The sequence below is a fragment of the Lathamus discolor genome, chromosome 3 (genome assembly GCF_037157495.1).
Source record: "Lathamus discolor isolate bLatDis1 chromosome 3, bLatDis1.hap1, whole genome shotgun sequence".
Taxonomy (NCBI): Eukaryota; Metazoa; Chordata; class Aves; order Psittaciformes; family Psittacidae; genus Lathamus; species Lathamus discolor.
This window is the reverse complement of record NC_088886.1, coordinates 45,162,196-45,182,072: the sequence shown is the minus strand read 5'-3', so window position 1 is coordinate 45,182,072 and position 19,877 is coordinate 45,162,196. Positions and strand designations below refer to the sequence as shown.

Below are 19,877 nucleotides of genomic sequence, written 5' to 3'. Positions count from 1 at the left end.
TTTCTGAGAATACTTCCTCTCTAGACACTGAAATTTAAGTTATTGCAGCACCTGTAATGTTACCGGAAGGAAAGGGAAGCTGGTAAAGATTTCCATTAGCTTTCATGAAATGCTCTTCCCTGATCTTTTCTACCCTCTTAGCTACCTTACCCTGCATTTATGCATTACAGCTTGATCAGCAGTCTCCTGGACTGAGAAAAGCACAATTTACCTTCTGGCCCAGGGATTCCTGCTCCTGGCCTGCCTCGATGGCCTTTTTGCCCATCAAAGCCGTTTGGTCCAGGATGACCAGGGAGTCCTTTTAAACCCTTTGGTCCTGGAAACAGAAAGAAAATATGTAAAAACTGACGGAGGTCTAAAATGTGTGACCTAAGGAAACAGTATTGCATTTTATCCCATGCAGACTCATGTACTTTGAAGACAAGTGGATTTCATCTGCTTCTAATATTTTAGGCAAGAGAGGCCACACAAGTCACAACCAAATGCATGTTTGCTGTTTTTCTAAATGGACTCGGTCCCTAATCTATAAACCTCAGAGTGCAAGTCACCAGAGTAAATTAGCAAAAAACATATCTCCTGTAACATTTTAATGTTACAGGACATCAAGAATATTAACCTATTGACATGAATGAGAGTGTCATCGAGTGAATGGCAGATGTCAACTTAAATTCTTATATTCTTCTGTGCTACACGCTGCTTCTGGAATGGTGCACATGAGCTCAGTATGCTAATCCCTGTTCTTTCATGTCTGTATAAATTTTGGCTACCACCCACAATACTGATGTCAAGGAACTGTGTAATACCATACTACGCATCTTGAATATCCAGTATCAGACTCCATTTATTCTGATGAGGATTTTTCTGGGGTGTTTCAAATGTTTTGGAGGTGATCACAAGCAACATTTTGCCAGTTCCTGGATAAGTTCTTTGAATTTAAATTAAGCTGAACAAGTTGAAGGACTGGTAGCAAGTATCCAGATTTCAGGGCTCAATTGCAATTTGCCATAAGCAGCATAGCTTTAGAAATTACAGACTTGTGGCATATCTTTGCCTTGCACACCTTTTTTTCCCCTGCTGTCCAGATGTACATATTCTAGGTCTTTATCCGACTCCGCCATCTGCGTATTTTACAAACTGTCTCATGCATTTTAATTGAGGCAGGACAGAGTTTCAAGTGACCATCATTTAATCATTTCTATGGAGGCAGCCTGCACACCTTTTGATCATGCAAGCTGCAGCCATCTGGCCCTTGTGTCTATTAGACGGGTATACTCCTGTGTATTTGCAGTTTTACATTTTGAGATATATATCTGTTGAAAAACTAGAACAGTGTATCTTTTCAGGGTAGCTTCTTTTTAAATTGGCAACTGAAAGCTGTATTTTAGTTAAACCCCAAAATTCTATCTGTAAACATACCTTGAACGCCTTTAAAACCTGGGGGACCTGGATTTCCAGGGTATGGTAATGTAATGCAGACAGTCTCACCTGAAGCAAGAGGGAGAAAGAAAGTGACATATTTGGTTTTAGAATAAATGGAGTCTGAACATTTACTGTAATAGTTCTGTGGAAGTAACCAACTAGATGTGCAAAGGCAAAGAGAAGGGACTTTTATGCACGTTGCTATTCGCACTTTACTTAAGGTTTGATGTACGATCTTAAAATATATTTTTTACACTTATTTTATATAGAATATTGGTAATGATTCAAATACAGCTGTGTTCTGTTAAGATGAAGAATTGTTTTTATTTTTTTTTTTTTTACTTGTTGCAGAAATTTTTCTTCACAATGGACTCTATTACAAGAAAGAAATTTATTCATCTCATAGATGTTTCTGGTTCATTTGTATTGCTATCAGTATAGATTTCTTTTTATTTCTAATTTTGGTAGGGATTTAAAAAAAACAAACCCAAACAGACCAAGACTCTAGTGTCAGCTATATTTTCCTGCTCCTTCAGCAAAAAAGCATTGCCTTGCAAATCCTTACACTCAGGAATACTCTTCACTCCAGAAAATAATTCCTCTGACAGTGTGCACTCTGAGTGGCACTTTGCAGGTTTAACGCTTCTAGCAATTCATATTCTCACTAGTGTCTGTTGCTAAATGCTGACAATATTGTACCTTTCAGTGGACATATTTCACATGACCACTGAGCTTGCCAAAATCGATTTTCACTATAAATGAGTAACACTGTATAGAATAGACATGAAACTGTAATGGATGCTATCAAACATGTTTTGTTATTTTGTTCTTAACATTCAAATTACCTTTCTGGCCCTTTGGACCAGGTGGCCCAACATTACCAGTATCACCAAAGTCTCCACGGCTGCCTCTGACTCCTGGAGGGCCAGGAAACCCCAACCCAGGCAATCCCATTTGTCCTTTTACCCCAGGAAGGCCTGGGACCCCAGGGAATCCTTTATCACCTGGTAGTGGTACTCCAGAATCACCCTTAAAGAAAGAAATTGTTGATAAGAAATAACAAGACCTAATTTCTTTCCTCTCTTTGATTATCAAAAGCCATGTTAGACAATTATCTAGAGAAACCACTCTTCCACAATTAAGTGACATGGATGATAAGTAGTAGTTTTATATATTCAGAGGCAGTAGGAACAAAGAGTAGAGTTTTGTGGTTTTTAGTTCTTCCTGATCCCATAATATTGGCACAGTGTACACAAAAATTACATTCAGGACTACCAAAATAAACAGTAATACTTCCAAGAAAATTTTCAACTGATAAAAACTATGATTTTTGGTCTAGGCTAACATATAATGATAAAAGTAATTAATGTGCTAGGAATTCGGAATAAAATGGTACTTTTCATTACGTAGCTGGCCCTTTCATAAGATAATATGTTAACTGAAATGAAAAAAAAATAATCTGAGAAAGGCAAACATACCTCAGCTCCTTTTTCCCCAGGCAATCCTAGTTCCCCATCTCGGCCATCATTACCTCTTTGACCTGGAAATCCTGGAACCCCAGCAGGACCTCTTTCACCCTTTGTTCCTTAAAATAATTAAAAAAAACCCAAGAAAAAATGGATTAATAATTGTAGTAAGTTTAGGGGGGAGGGGGAGAGGTAATTTTGCTCAGGTAAATGGATAACCATTTATCACATCAGTATGACAATTTCCAGTTCTCAGGAAGGCAGTATGTAGTTGGACGCTACGTGGAACAACAGGTCTGTCTGTGAAGACTTGTTTACAGACACCAAAAGAGTGTGGCTTTTGTTCATGCTATATACAGAGTGAAAATATTTTGTTACTCAAATCACTCAGTTTTGTTCTTAATTTCAATGAAGTTAAGATATAGCGATGCCATATGATGCAGAATATTTGAATCGATATTCCCACAAGGGTTGTTCTGGTTTTTAATTTTATTTACCCCTAGATTTCTCTTGCACTGATATTTATGAAAATGTAATTTTTGCATAAAGGACAATAAAAATATTCTAACCCAAAGATTCGTTTTGCTGTGTCAAGAAATGTTTTGCAAATAAACAGCAAATGTTTTGCCCTGCTCCAACATCTGTAAACAAACACAGGCATCCAGAGCTAAGCTAACTTTTCAGAGACAGTAAGATTGACAATCTTTTGTCTGAATAATTAGTTTAGCATTTCTAACTAAGCTTTGCCATCAGATTGTTGTACTTTGTTGTTCTCTGTTTCTTTTGCTTTTGCAAATCATAACCATAACTGTGGAGAGGTTTTGATCTGTTTAATTGCAAGAATTTCAGTTGTGCAACTGGTGGCCTATTGTTTCTCTTCAGTGCCTGGTCAAGGGTAATTTTTATAATTAGGAACAGGAATCTGGACAGTCATTGAGACTTTGAGTTTTTCCCAAGGAGGATGTTGGTGGTTTTAGTTGAGATAACAGCTAGGCTTACTGGCATATGGCACTTCAAGAGGTGGCTGCGTACAATATTTCTTTTGCTTTCACAGTAACTGTATTATGCTTACTCTTTGCTATACAGACCTCTGAAAGATCCTATCAACCATGTGACACGTCAAGTCATTCGTTAGCATTAATAACAAGCTATTAAAACTGTTTTACAGCTCAGCCATACAGTAAAAAGCACGTAACTCTGTGTTGATCTTGTGTTTAGCAAGAAGAAAATGAACAAGATGGTACCAAGAAAGAGGTTTGGATATACATGACCCCTAGGCTTCAGTAACTTACTAAACTAATGACTTTATTAGAGTAGATGAATATGGTTTTCCCACACTACTGCTCAGGCAGTGTATAGGAAACAAAAATGCTAATGATGAAACATGTGTTTACCTTTTATTCTAACTCTTCCTGGATCACCCTTCTCTCCTTTTTCACCATGTTGTCCAGCAGAACCAGGTGGCCCCTTACAATTGACAAAAAAAATTGCCAGTTATCTCCAGCAAGGAATCAATGTGGGGATTGAGAGGAAAATTAAGAGATCTATCTCTTGTTCGTGCATTGTTTTCCCACAACCAGACCAAATACAGTAGCATGCCAAAAAGAAATGCTTATCTCTTTTGACATCTGTAAAGAGGTGTGTAATGGCCTCTCGCCTTTTAAGCCTGACTCTACCAAATGCACAACTATAAGAAACTGTAATGCTAGAATAATTGTGTCCATGGCTGTGGCTTTAAATGCAAGCATATAAAGTTACAAATGGTTCTTCAACTCTTCCCACTGCAGACCTCATCGCACAATCCACTGAGGCTACACAGAAGGTAATCTCTGAAGCATGGTGGCTGTCAGATGAGGCTGTCCTCCCAGAAGTAAGCAGGTAAGTGCTGCTTTTTTGCTGAGAGAAAATCTGCAGAGCTGCCAGTAAGAAATTTCATAGCAGAATCTGTGACTTGACAGGTTTAGAGGGGAAAAGAAATTCTTTTCTAGATGTTCATGCTGATTTGTGCTTTGAGTTCTCCAAGCAGAGTGCTGTCCACCTATCATAATTGTAGATGCTCTGCCTCATAAAATAAACATACCAAATAAATTAAGCTTTTTCATTAATTTTCTAAAAAAGGGAACTAAAAATTGACTCGAAATGCTTGAAAAAAGGGTTCCTTTTTCTTCAGACTCTGCACACCCCCCAGTGGATGTTGATGTAAAATCCATCTAGACCTGCTGGCATCATGCAAATTCTTTGCCTTGATTAGGTTTTGCTGGAAATGCTTTCCTTTGAAATAACTGAAAAATCATTTTCATTGGAGCAAACTGTGCATCTTCTGTGTTTGCAAGAAAAACAATGGGTATTCAAAACTAAAAGAAAAACAAGTCAAAACAAAACAAGATGCCCATTCACCAGCTTTCCTAAGCCTCCTCAGCACCCCACAAATGCAGCATGGAATTCTCTCCCTCAGTGTAAAACACTGCTCACTGCTGCAAGGGAAATCAGATAGAAGCTAATAAAATGCATCTTTCAGCATGCCTACAATAAACAAAAATAGGTAAAACTTTCAGACAGTTTTCCAGGGCAGTTTCTCCACCACTCTGTTTTAATGCCTTCTGTGTAAGTGGCAACTTGATGTTACTCATTTACTGAAGCTCATGAAAGCTACTCACAGGGAGCCCTGGTGACCCCATTGCACCAGATAAGCCTGGGTCACCCTTTTCTCCATCTCTTCCAGGGTATCCCATATGTCCTTTCCTTCCTTGAGTACCTGGAAGTCCTTGCATACCACGTGGACCAGGAGGACCAGCACTACATGAGCAGAGGCCTTGATTTCCTACATGAAAGTATCAAAATTGCATTGAAACAGTTGCAAAATTAATGCACAAAAAAAATAATACTGACCCTTTTATTTTGTGTGAGTAGTGCACAGACCACGTTTTTCTCATTTTGGCCTTCAAAGGAATGAAGCATATCAGTCTTTTTTTACATTGCTCACTAGTTGCTGCACTGACATAACTCTACTGACCTAGACGCCCCAGTGCCAACAGGCCATTTAATTCTACACTTTGATGGGCCTTATCCTCCAAGTTAACGTAAACGTCTTGCAAATTCAGGTCTGATACACCTGGCAAAGGTCTCAAATTGTTGCTCTCCAGGCATACTTACCCTTTTCTCCTTTTTCCCCTTTTCTTCCTGGAAGGCCCATCTGACCTTTTATTCCAGGTTCTCCAGGGATCCCTCTGTCAGTACAGATCACACCTTTGAAAAAATAAATTGTAAAGCTAGTATAAATCAGGTTGACTGTTTCCACAGCTTAGGCCATGTGTTCTCCACTTCCTTATCCTGTTATCCTCACATGAAAAGGTAGAGGATCTCATGAAATGCTTTACAAATCACTGCTTATAGATCATACTACAAGAGTCAGTCTGGCTAGAGTTGATGTTAATGTGCTGTTTTTTCATCACCACTAGTTCTTCCCTTTTCTACTTCAGAACTTTGTGACTCCTGTTTCTTTACTAAAGGATGCTGATTTGGGTTTCCTCCACAGTTTGCTGTGATTTTAACTTCAGGTGATATATATTTAGGGATTTATTATACGGATGTTACTTTGTGGGTTTGAATCATGTACAGAACTTTGAAAATCTTGAAATCTCACTGATCAAAAACTAATTGGAAAAACATTTTCTATATCACATATTAAGTTTGATGTGTCTGTCAAAATTTCATCTTTATGTTTTTTGTAGGACCAACAAAATCAATGAATCCATTAATATGCAGAATGATATTCTTCCCATATAAATTGCTGTTGAACATACTGGGTGGTCCAGGTAAGCCTTGTCTTCCTGGCTGTCCTGGTAGGCCTGGTGGTCCAGGAAATCCAGATCTTCCTGGGATTGGTTCACCTGTTCCAGGGGAACCAGGGTCACCTTGAAAACCCTGAGGTCCTGCTGCTCCACTTAGTCCTGGCAGGCCAGGCAGACCTATAAAAAAATTCTGTTATATGGCCCATACAGTTTCATGTTAGCTATTACCACAAGATATTAAGGAAGACATGATAGGCTGTTCAGAACTGTCATAAAGAATAGTTTCTCTATATATTAAAAAAAAAAAAAGAAAAAAGACAAATGTAAATCTGTAGTTTTTTTCCCAGGAAAAAAGGCTCCTGCTTTAGACCTTCGAATGTTTTTTCTTCTCTCCCTTATCTCTTTTCAAGACATCCACGTTATTCTAGCTCCTTATAGACAGCAAAGTGATTGTCATCACCTTCCTTTGTATCTTTTTGAGATGGAGAACAGAATTTCTTAGCACAGCAGTCCAGATACAGACATGCCATGGATTTACAGTTCTTGGCAGCATCATACTTTATCTTCTTTTCCTTTTCTAGTAATTCCTCATGTTCTGTTTGGAACATTTTGTTTCTTTTTTGGCCACTAAATGGTGAGCTAAAATTTTTCTTGAACTCTGTAGAGCTCAAATCTTTACTGTTGGTGACTTACGTCAAGCAAGAACAAAGAATAGTTTCTTCTTAGCTGTTTTTAGTTGCTTTCTCTACTACTGGTATACAGCTCGCATTTTATCCTCTATTTCTCTTACTTGTTCCATCATCTCCTGGTCTTCCCAGCAGGCCTGCAGGCCCAATCGGTCCAACTGACCCTGTCTCACCAGCAGGACCTGGAAATCCAGGATCTCCTTGTGGACCTACATGGAATTATAAAAACATGTGCACTGAACATCTTATGCAATTGTCAGCTAAAATCTAAATAAAACCGCAAACAAAATTATAACTTGGGAACTTCACAAAAGTAAATTACAGGAACTTTTGTCTTTATGGAATATTTAAAAATGTGTAACAATTAAATTTTGAGCTGGGAGGATTTGGTTATTTTTCTACGGATTCCTGCCCATTTTGTTGGCATCATGGTTTTAACTCTTCATTGCTCCGCAGTAGCATCTTTGTGCTACATATTTCAGAATGCCAAGAGAAGTATTTTCACAAAACAACTACATACAGTATTTAAAGTAAAAGTGCATCTCATGTTCTGCAGTGCACACAGAGAGGTCATTTCAGGATCCATCCCAGTTGAAATCATCCAGATTTTAAAACGTGTATTTTCAAAATTGATATAAGGAATACATTTAAAAATTTTAATTACATCGTGACAAAGAAAACCCTGATCAGATATAAAGAGCTCCATTAACCTGGAAAAACAAAATACTGGTAGCAGTTCTGTTCTCAAACAATTGTGCTAAAGGCCTCTTTTTCTGAAGAATGTGTCCACTCACACACAACACACATAATTAAATGTTACTTGAAATATTAAGCATGGGGTTTGTTTCATGGGCTGGAAACCCACAGAAACCGATGGAAAACAAATTGAATTAATTTTTTGATGAGGCCTTTACGTAATGGGGAAGTTCCGCTGAACTGAGGTTGTGTTCACAATCAGTATTTGCTTCACTGGAAATATAATTTACGATAAGGTCTCTTAAAATGTTTTTACAGTACAAGTTCTCAAAGTGTGAGATGCTAAAAAAAAAATCCCTTTTATGCAACAGGTTTGGCTGTTTCCCACTGCCTACTGCTACGAAATAAGAACTTCCAAACACCTTTTCACCAATTAGGTTATAAAGGTGGGAATAAAGGGAGCTGGTACATAAAATCCCAACATGAGATTTAGGTAGGAAGGTAATAAGACTGATAGGTGATTCGGTTGAGAGCACTAGTTCCAGGATTTTACCCCTCCTAAGCAATAGAAAGTTGAACTGCAGTCTAAAGTCTGTGTGTCTCGGCAATTCAAAAACTGGAATTCTAAACTACAATGGGGATGCCGGTTTTTCATATTTTTCATAGTTTTTTCTTAAATATGCTTAGATCTGATAACTGGGGATAGTCCTGAAGATCTAGCTGTGACTGTGACATAAAGATCTTTCAGCAAACATTTAATCTGAAACTTGTATGCTTAATGTAGTTCCAGTAAGATCAGTGAGAAACAGACATAGAATATGACCACTAGGAAGATAATATTTTAAGATCTCGTTCCCTGAGTCCCCAGTGATCACTTTCAAACACTTTAGCAAAATAGGTCCTAGCCATTTTATACCACAGAAAGACTAATTAAAACTACTACCTTTTATAGGAAGTAGAGGAGTTTCAACAGTTCCAGGAGGACCTGGGGGGCCTTTTTCTCCTGGATCCCCCTGTAAGAGTCCAACAATAAGTTTTACTGATAGATATAAATATGTAATATGCTAACACGTAGCTGAAAATTTTAGCAAGGGTGGAGCATGTGATATATATCACCTGGGAACTCAATTTTGACATTTTATAGCATTTAAAACCAGGCATAATGATTTTAAACAGTTGTTATCTTTCAAGATACCAGTGGCTTACCAGTAATACTGCATATATCTGACTCTTCAGAACTTGACTGCTGTATTTGATTTTATTCATTTATTGTAAAGACAAATCTATTACAGTAAATCAGTACTCATATTATTGAGATGTTATGATTTAACAACCAGGCTGTAATTATTTGCCTTAAAATTCTATACGAGGATTTGGAAATTATTTCTATGATGACAGATAAGCATTAAGAAAAGAGGTTTTACAGTCTGATAGATATTACTGATGGTAAGAGATACTTAAAGCTCTTAGAAGTTTAAGACGTCTGCATCAGGAAACATAAAAGTGCATACTAATGGAGGGGAAAATCACTTCTGCTTGGAGGATTTCTAAATTAGCTTGGATTTTGATATTTAGAATTGCAAGTGAAGTGGACTTTAAGGAATTCTTTTATGTGGCAAATTGCATTAGACTTTTTGCTTTGTAGATTAGGAATCAACCCTGCTCTCTGCAGCAAATGGGAACCGAAAAAACAAGAATGTGAATGTGGGAACTGCGTAGTGAGGTTGCATTCCTGCGACTGGTGTTCAGGGCCTTTTAGGACACAGACAAACACAGACAATGAGAACTGGGGTTGCAAAACTTATCAGTTTTACTGATATTAATTATTAAACATTGTATTTGCTCTGTAAATTTCTATAGCTTTATGCAATGTCAATGGTGAGGAACATTTTGCACTGCCTGTAAAAACCATTTATTATTTTAATGAGACTCGTTCCATTAGTAGCAGACACAAATGGTCTCAGGATGATTTCAGCAAGATTCTTACCCTCCCTTGTATTTTGTCTGAAGAAAGCATTTTGTTTTTTAATATTTATCACAGAACAGTTGAGGTTAGAAGGCACCTCTGTAGGTCATCTTGTCCAACCCCCCCTCCTCAAGCAAGACCACCTAGAGCTGGTTGCCCAGGACTATGTCCAGACACCTTTAGAATATACATATATAAGGATGGAGACCAGTGCTGAATAGAGGGCAATTATCACCTCCTCTTGCCTGCTGGCAATACTTTTGCTAATACAGCCCAGGATATCATTAGCTGCCTTTGCAGCAATGACATGTTGCTGCTCATGTTCAAGATCAACTCAGTATAGCCAACGTCCTCCAGACTTATGGATCAAAAGGTATGCCAGGAATTCCTTGAAGTCCATTCTTCGCTTTAAGCAGCAGTTAAATTTTTTTTAAAGATGAGTCTACTTTGAATGCAACTGGTTTTTCCCTGATTTTCTCTTAAATATGAATGCATCTTAATTGTGTTTGAACACTTTTGTTTCAGAAAATCTACGTGAGGACAGGCTATTCTCAGGAGGGTTTTTAATTCTATTCTTCTTCCTCCAGTTTATGTTATTTTTAGCAGATCATAAGCAACACCTAGTGAGGCCAGATGAGCAGTTGATGAAGTCTAGGTAGATCCGCACTTTTCAGGAATAATCAGATTTATCCTATTGTTTCCAAAGCAAAACTACTGCATCTGTGCAATCAGATTTGATGTATCTGTATGATTTAACCTGATTCTTTTAAAGTCGTGTCTCTACTTGATTCATTTTCTTTTGCTCCATGCATTAGCAATTGTAATTTCATCTTTCTGAATCATTACTGCAGGCATTTAAACTTTTCTCTTGTATAATATATATTAATTATTTTTTGTTTACTGTTTTTAGTACTACTAGATGGGTACTCAGTGTGTGGACTAATCAAGAGAGATTGAAGAATACATTGTTCTATCTATGCAATGTCTTACTCAAGTTTGTTATAGATCCCTCCAACTAAAACAATACACACATCAGGGTGAGTATTTTTTAACCACAAAACACAAGGTTTGATTGTACTTTTGGGGAGTAATTGACTGTAATGATTTTTGTGTTTGAACAAGACATGAAATGTTTCTAATTAGTATCTGAATAATCCCACATTGTTGTGAAACTAATAATGGGAGAAAAATGAACATCCATGGGCAATTTCTGCCCCCCACCCTCCCCGGTTCTGAGTTTGAAACAAGTACGCTTGTGACTAAAACAAATGTTTTTATTGTACTTTTACTTATTTACTCCATGTGCTTGTCATTTCTCATTTGTAAATCTGCTTCTTTAAAACTTGTTTATTGCTTTTTATTTGTCTGCTTTCAGCTGTGTCTTTAACAATATACTATTTAGGGCAAGTCTGCACTAGCCGCAGGTTACTTCCTTTTGTCATCTCAGATTATGAAGTGTGTTTCAATTTTAACCTTCAATTTATAACAGAGGTTGCTCAAATCTCAAGTGTCATTTCTTTCATTTCACAGGTGTAAGTAATTGTGCTTTAAGAAAAGTTACTATTTCATACGCACTTTTCCATAAAGACTATTTCAGAGGGAAATAAACACTTCTTGACTTTTGTATTTCAGAATATATAGAGCCAAGTTCATTAATGTCACAATTTCTGCAATGGTGATTTTGTCCTCTGTACCGTGGTATTAACTTTCATGATGAGCTTTTTCAACTTTGCTGTCTCTACTGATGATCCTGCCACCCACCTTAATCATTGCAGCATTTCACTTCTCCTCTTGCTTATATACTGCTGACCACTTGGACCCTATTCCAGTGATTCCCTAGACCTTCTCCTTGGCTAGACTCACTGTTCCTTTGCTCATTCTAGAGTAGGATCCAAAACTGTTTTTTTCAGTCTGAATGTGCTTTAGCACTGTAGATCCCGTAGTAAATATAATAGTTCCCATCATTCAATTCTTAGTTGTTAGTCAGAATTGCAATATGCTCCAGTAGTCAGAATTGATCATCAATTCTGTAGCCTGCAGAAGAGGATTCCATAAACTTATATCCTGAAATGTCACTAGACTAGCACCTGGGTCTTCTGAAATTGTATTAAGCATCTCTTCTGCAGTTTTCGGATAAATATTTCCCTCTTTCACTGCTTAGATCCCCAGTTATGACACGCTCCTAATCTCTAATGGAAAGCACCATGTATTGTAAAATAAAAAACTGCTAGCGTCATCTAAGTGAGCAAAAGTAGGAAATGTTTAAACGAAGTAGGTGTTGAAGGAGTCCAATTTTCATTCTGGTAAGCGTCTCGGAGAAACTATTTATGTGAAAAGGTTGAACATATGCAAATAAATTAAGTCATGCAAGCAAATACATGTGAATCAAATTTTGCCACCTCATTAGGTGCCAACTGTCATGCTAGTTGATATACCAAAATTCATAGGATTGTACTGTTATCTAAATAGCAGGTTCCTTTGACTACCATATCTCTGAGGAATGCAGCTCAACCACGAATAACTTGCAGAGTGCTACAATTTATGGGTTAAATATCTATACTGCTATAGTTAAAGGAAGCTATTGGCAACTGGGATTAACCAATTCCTATGGTACATAAAATCGAATTCCCACTCTTATATGCATCAAGCAGGAATGTTTACTTACATTATTTACTACTTCAGTGTTGAGTAATTATAACTACCATGAAAACAGTAAATCTTAAACTTAATTATTACTGCATGGAAGGAAACAGTCTGATAAGCAGGCTCATTTGGGAGAAGTCGTTAGCATTTATATAGCGGAGTGTGTGTGCGCACGTGCGTGTGTGTGTGTGTGTTGGGTTTTTGGTTTTTTTTCACCTGTATGCCTGGGTAGCCAGGTTGTCCAGGAAACCCAGCAAATCCTGTTTCCCCCTGGAAAGGACCACATAAATATTATTTGAGTAATTTGTTATAATTAATTGAATAAAACCCTGTAAGGCAGTCATATGATACTGGCATCTTATAATAGCATCTACACTTTGTTTCAGAAAATGGATTTGTACCAGAGATGGTATGTTTTATAGATTCTCTTCTGGTAAAAAACCAAAACCAACCAACACCCTCTTCCCCCCCCTCCCCCCCCAAAAAAAAAAAAAAACCAAAACCAACAACAAACAAACAACAAAAAACCCACAACATGTGCTGGTTATTTAAACAACAGTCAGTGGATTCAGTGTAGCTGGGGCACAGAACTAGCTGGAATACATACTAGCAGGTTCTTATAGACTGCTTAATACAGCTGAAATAGTTTTGCTATCTGCTGAACAACCCTCTTACACTATTATTGCATGGAAAGCAGCTGCACATCAGCTCCTCTCCTTTTACAATCTACTAATATACTCATCCACCGAGTATTCAAACTCTCTAAGTAGACAGTTGTTAAAAAAAGAAGAAAAAAAAACAAACAAAAACAAAGTAAAAATAATTTTGCAGATAAAAGTCACCTGGAACACAAGTCTAGATGCAAATATCTGTACATTAATTTGATTTATGAATAGCATGATCATTACCTTAACTAGATTTGAAAATGAGCTGGGGAGAAGAGCTAGGAAAAAGGGCAAGATGGAGATCTATGTACCTACACCTGTTGCTCTTTATTCCAGTAAGATGTTTTAAGCTGCTAACTTAAAATTCAGCAGACTTAACAGCAAACCTGGAATTTTTTGAGCCATAAAAGTGAAAACATGCATATATCACAAAATTACACAAACAACGTTGCCATGGCAAACAAAGTTAACATGCTGCATATTCTATCATGCTGTATGCATGTCCCAATGGCTTTTCCTCCTGCTTCCAACTTCAGATCCCATCAGCCAATTTCAGCCAAATTTCAGAGAGTAGCAGTAATTCAAAGACAAAGAGCTCAGGCAAATTCAGTGATCACAGGTAGCAGGAGAGAAAGGAAGGAATGCAGTGTGAGCTGTCAGGTATGCAGAAATTCCAAATCTGCACAAATCTACGAAAAACCCAAATCTCACTGATCCTACTCCTAAGGGAGATGATTATACTTCATGTGTTCTTACCTTCATTCCAGGAGAACCTGCAGGTCCATAAGAACCAGGATCACCCTGATAAAAGCAAGCAGAAAGCAAGCTAAAACAGTAAAAGCTTATGCAGAATTACACCTATTCAGAATTGCTGAGCAGTCAGTGCTCCTTTGAAAATCATTACTTAGGATATTTTTCCAAAACCTTTGCAAAGTTTTTGCAAATACTTTATATGAGAGGTGAGTATGAATTTGAACTATAGACCAAATAAAATAGACAGGTCTTCACCTAATTTGTTATCATATTGCACCTAGTACAGTACTGGACATGTTGTTCCATATGAGCAGTGTTATGCAAATCAAGCACAAGCTGTAAAAACCTGACATCAACACTTATGGAATACATTAAAATTACTGTGTTAGTACAATAAGCAGAGAAGCTTAGTGCAGTTCTAAATATTTAGAGGATAACCTCAGTGATTTACTTTCTTTCCAAGAACAGAAAGTCTGTATGACCTTATGTTTAAGTATGGGACAGGGTGAGTCCCAGGGCACGACTCCTAAATATTCTATAAAGAAAGTATGACAAATTAGTTTAAAAGGTACTTAAAATCTTTCTTAGAAATGTAAACTTAAACTTCCAAATATGTTGCGAACCTAATTATAGTGAATTTGTGAAGTAATTTCTTCCACAACTTCCTTACCCGCAATCCAGGGAATCCAGGAATGCCTTTTTCACCCTTTTCTCCTCTCCCAAGTACACCCTGAAGCATTCAAAATACTTTGTTTCAACAAGATGTTTGGTGAAGTTTGCCAGAAATTTTAGTCTTTGTGTATGTTAAGTCATATATGTACTATGTTAAGGGATCTCGTTGCATTTGCTAGGCACAGTCACTGGGGCTTACTTCATACAGCACCACTATCAGGCCTATGTAGCAAAGCTCTGGGCATTTTTTGGGATGCACCAATTTCTAAGCTCCTGCTTATAACTAAAAAGTATGCTATTATACACATGGTCAGCTAGTAATGGACCATGCATATAAGGTCCATCTTTTTCAAAGTAAATCTGATATAAAAAGATCGGTTTTGTCTGTTTTTCCAGTGCTAAGTAGCAGTGGTTCTTTTATGATGGAAGATAAATTTCTGAAAACGTTCTAGACTTAGAACTGAGAATGTGATGTTCAGGTTTCCAATTTCTTCTGCCTACAAAGCTAGATATTTTTTTAACATAAATTAGATTCATTCTTTAGTCCCAAATATCTTCTGTTTTTCTGAGACCTGGTAGTTTCGTGGCTGTGCACTTCCATAATCTGAAGTGAAAGTCCTTCCCTGACATACTTCGGGAAACATACATCATGCTCCATTAAGAACACACAGATCTTCTCTATTTTTCTTGATAAAAAATAATCTGTGCTTCTATCTTCTTCACAGTCCCAGGCTGTTATGTGTCAGTAGCCTAATTGGAAACACCACTGACCTTTCGCTACCAGGCAACATTCAGTAGGTGCCTTTAAAACAGACTCAAAGGTTTTTGAAAGGGTTTTGAAATATTTTTGCTTTCACACTGATTTAGATGGTTTTCACAGTGCAAATGCTGTTATTTCTTCCATCACCTTGAGCTTTAAAAGGACTTTGCCAGCATCATGAGAAAAAGAAAAAAATCACATTACTTACTTTGGGTCCACGTGGCCCTCTGTGTCCTGTTACCCCAGGCAGTCCTTTTTGGCCCTATGTATACAAGGAAAGTTTTTGTGTATATTAATTTGCAGGACATTCCTATGTGCTGTCTAACTTATTGTAAGTCCTATTCTGAATTACAAGTGTTAAATAGTATTTTCTTAAGCACTAGGCATCTTCCTCTAGGTGTACTAGACATAAGAACATAAAGAATAATTATGTACTGATCCTCATTTCTGTTAACACTGTCTAACCAGAATAATGATTGTGGAGTGAGACAGATGTATCTTTTCATTTGCAACGACCTGCCAATCAGGGCTTTGTTCCTACAAGCATATATGACAGTAGTTCTGTTTTGTTTGCTACTCTATTTAGTTTGATGCAAGTATTCACATTCATAAATCTACACTTTTGTGCACTGCCCCAATCTGAACGGCATGCATAGCTGGCTACATAGTCATGATCACGTCATGTGTTGCACAGCAGCATATATCACACTTGGCAGTAATATGGAGAGTTTACATAAATTCTTTTGGTCCTTTTCTTCTTCCTCATACACTGGTACATAGCAATAATTTGCCTAATCTAAGCCTAAAATCCAGTATCTTAAATTTGTCAGTTCCCTGAGTTGAAGCTGCAGGGGCTGGAAATGCCAAATTCACCTTCAAATTTGTGTATTCGAGCAAATCGGACTTGAGGACAAAGAGACTTCAATATAGGGCTCTATAACGCAGGTTTTGTAACTCCTGTTCTTTTTAAAGAAACATTATAATGTTTTAAGGTACACAACTGTGGCTACAGTAGGTGTGATATTGAAGTATTACAATAAATAACAGAAACGTGCATTAAAAATAGACAACAAAATCACAATTAATTTTCATATTAAAAAAGAAGCCTAGAAGAGTTAGAGTTGATAGCTCAAAACATTACATTGGAGAAATCTCAAAGAGAATAATTGCCAAAGATCTGCAAAATATGTGTTAGTGAAGGGCCACAGAAGAGATTCAATAGTAGAGTAACCAACTTTACCTGAGATGCCTGAAATATGATTTGCTAATGACAAAAAGTGAAGGAAACCAAAGCAAGGGCAGTACCTCCTTTCTGCATCAAGACAGTCTTCCCTCAAGGACATGAGGTAAAGTACACATGGGCTCTCCTTCCTAAAAGCCTGTAGGAAGGGTGCTGAACAACAGGATTGATTTCTGTTGAAGCTGATGGTTTCTTACAGAAAGAAAGATTGTATTACGCAATCCTTGAAAAGATGACATCATAGGATTGTAGTTGCCAAGTTGAACACAGTTAAATATGAAGACAACACCTTTTCTCCTTTGAAGAGCTGAGCTCCAGGAGGTCCAACTAACAGTGGTGACCCAGGTGGCCCAGGAAGTCCAATGTCACCCTGTGGAAGTCAAAGAAACAGCAGAGAGACATTTTGTTCCATATGTTTCAGTGAGACTCAGCATGTTTTCCTAATGTACTACAGCATTACACATTTCTGTACTCATTGAACAAGTTCTTGTACTAATGACTGTAGATAAAAGGTTTGTATTGCCATTTTTAAGGCTTTTTACTGTCTTCCCAGGTGAGCAAGTCTGACAATCCTAATCCCCTCCTATTCTTTTCAACCATCAAAAATAACATTATGGCTACAGAGATACTTGAGAACTCTGTACTCATGGCTCCTGCTCTGAGTCTGCTGTGGAGATAGTTACAAGATTGGCAAATCTCTTGTGTGCACACAGTCTCCTTGTTCCTGACTGAAGCCCTTCAGCACAAGGCTTTGTGAATGTAAAGATGAAATTATTGATTTGCTATGGGAAGTTGTGCATGTTAGAAACTTGCATAAATTCCAAGTTGTCACTGGACAAATTCATAGAAGAAAAATCAAATATTCCTCATTAGTTCTGTAAGTCCTGAGTACGCTAACAGGTGGAAACTGGGAGAGGAACTATTACTATGTGCATTACTATGCGCTTCTCCTTTTCTTAACCCTTTCCTTAGGATCTGTTGCTGGACATAGCAAGATATGAGATTCAGTGACTGCTCTGGTACAGTCGCCGTTACTGGAGGGAACTGTTGTGTTCTGATTATTTAGGCAATGTCTGTACAGAAGGTAATTGCTATATAAATGCTAACTAACATATTGATTGTTGCTTTTCAAAACCTTCGGAAGACCCTTGATTGATGCAGCTCACTGAAGGAATCACTTCTGCATGGAATTAATTGATTCAATAACTTACTTTGCTTCTCCTTGCGTTCTAACATGATTAGTGGGAGCACACAGCTGCGCATGAATGGGTTCCAGGAAATCCAGCAAGGCTTTATTATACTTCTAATTCTACAGCAATAATATATTTAATAATATTTGTTTGCTTACCGGCTCCCCCTTTTGTCCATCCACTCCAATACCAGGATTTCCCTAATTGACAGAAAAAGTACACAGATTGAAATAATCAGAAAATGCTGACATTAGAATTTAATCAAATAACTCCTTTGAAAAACTTAGTAACAATAACCATAAGTGACATTTCAAATATTTGTATAAATTAATCTATTATTTTACTAACAATGTCAGGAAAATCATGGCCTACCTGTTCACCTGGCAAACCAGGGTAACCCGGAATACCCTTTAAAAGAGAATAAAGACAAACAAGTTAGTATGTCTGATTTAGACAGCTTTGCTCTGAAAGTCACATACTCTTGCCAGCAGCACCTAGAGGCTGAATTTCCTCTTGGGATGAGGAAATTGCCATTTACTTCACCTGGTCACTGCTTTCAGGAGGGCTGAACTCTGGCTTCCCACTTTCCTGACTCCCATAAGGTGGCCTTGGGGAAAGGGAATAAGGAGAAAGCAGTAGCAGCATTCCTCCGTGACCACAGACTGCCAGATGAAATGTGTTCACCCAGGCATGGGAAGGAACAATATACGCTCCAATTCCTGAACTTCCAAACTCGTAAGGTAAGGCAAAAATCTATTTTTTTACCATCTGCCTCAGAAATTATTTCTAGGTTTTGATTCCCATTAAGGCAAGTTCTAAAACTGGTAATCAGAACTTATGCATGTCCCAAAAATGCAAGGCTATATAACTGTGGTGATCTTACAGGCAAGCCTAGTTGGCCTGGGTATCCAGACGGGCCCGGTGTACCTCTCGACCCTATAGGTCCCTGCAAAAGATGGCAAAAAGTCTGTTTGTGAAAATACCAAGAGCTTACCCTTTCCTCCACAAAACTAGTCCCTCCAAAATGCCTGTGTCACCTAGACTCAGTCTACTAGCCATTGCATTCCACCCACGGTCTGAAGCTTATACCATGTTTGTCACTGTCTTCTTATACCTCACTGTCACTAGAGCTCAGCACCAGTTTCTGGATTGTACTGTACAGATACTGGACAATGCACAGTTATATGTTATCCAACTGACTGAAAGAATACTTTTACAGTAACTGTGCGACAGTATGGGGACTCGATACAGTTCATTAGTGAATAATTTTTTAGAGGGCATAAGAAGAGGAACCCAAAGCCATTAAGAGCGTCAGTCAGCAACAAAATTTAAACTCTCTATTCTTACATGGTTTTATGGCCAAAATATGGTAGTGTATGTTACATGTTCTTGGGAGATCCTCCAGATACTGTTGAAGAAAGTGTCACCTCTCAACACATTCTGAATTTAATGGAGAAAATATTTTGCAAACTGTGAGCATCAGAGCAACAACTGCTCAATGCAGACAGTTATTGTCTGTTTCTGCTGCTTTTAACCCAGTGTGAACTGGTCATGGGGGCAGACTATAGGGACACTATGTTTGTTAGACTTTATTCAGGAATTTTGCTATATAAGGCAGGGAGAAAACCCAATATTTTGTTATTGTACTAAGAAGGAAAATTTTAAAGACCTTCAAGACAAGAAGCATTTATAGAACTGTGACTGTACTTACGGGCATGCCAGGGGGTCCAGGATCACCTCTATCTCCCTGTAACAGTAATAATTTTGCAAATGAATCATTACAAGCTTTTTGTGGGTATTTTCTAACCTTTTATAGCTATTAAGGTAACAAGCTATCTGTTCCAGTTGCACATTTTCTTCTAATCTGTCTTTTGTGCACAAAGCTTTATTAAAGCATGAGGAGTAATGGAAAGATTACATTTGCCTTGAA

At 37.7% G+C, this 19,877-nt stretch overlaps 1 protein-coding gene across 5 annotated transcripts in view; it reads right to left on the bottom strand.

Annotated features, from left to right (window-relative positions):
• Positions 1-19,877, bottom strand: part of COL4A4 (collagen type IV alpha 4 chain) — a 70,790-nt gene that overhangs the window by 23,809 nt on the left and 27,104 nt on the right. For all 5 annotated transcript variants that reach the window (XM_065674988.1, XM_065674991.1, XM_065674987.1 and 2 more), the window contains exons 9-27: positions 19,659-19,694; positions 18,831-18,893; positions 18,320-18,355; positions 18,106-18,147; positions 17,047-17,127; positions 15,726-15,779; positions 14,756-14,815; positions 14,089-14,133; positions 12,884-12,937; positions 9,002-9,071; positions 7,467-7,571; positions 6,689-6,853; positions 6,039-6,131; positions 5,543-5,706; positions 4,280-4,352; positions 2,898-3,004; positions 2,265-2,448; positions 1,417-1,485; positions 212-316 (exon numbers count right to left, since the gene is read on the bottom strand). In XM_065674988.1, coding sequence (XP_065531060.1) covers positions 212-316; positions 1,417-1,485; positions 2,265-2,448; positions 2,898-3,004; positions 4,280-4,352; positions 5,543-5,706; positions 6,039-6,131; positions 6,689-6,853; positions 7,467-7,571; positions 9,002-9,071; positions 12,884-12,937; positions 14,089-14,133; positions 14,756-14,815; positions 15,726-15,779; positions 17,047-17,127; positions 18,106-18,147; positions 18,320-18,355; positions 18,831-18,893; positions 19,659-19,694 — 1,606 coding nt within the window. The remainder of the gene's footprint in view (positions 1-211; positions 317-1,416; positions 1,486-2,264; positions 2,449-2,897; positions 3,005-4,279; positions 4,353-5,542; positions 5,707-6,038; positions 6,132-6,688; positions 6,854-7,466; positions 7,572-9,001; positions 9,072-12,883; positions 12,938-14,088; positions 14,134-14,755; positions 14,816-15,725; positions 15,780-17,046; positions 17,128-18,105; positions 18,148-18,319; positions 18,356-18,830; positions 18,894-19,658; positions 19,695-19,877) is intronic.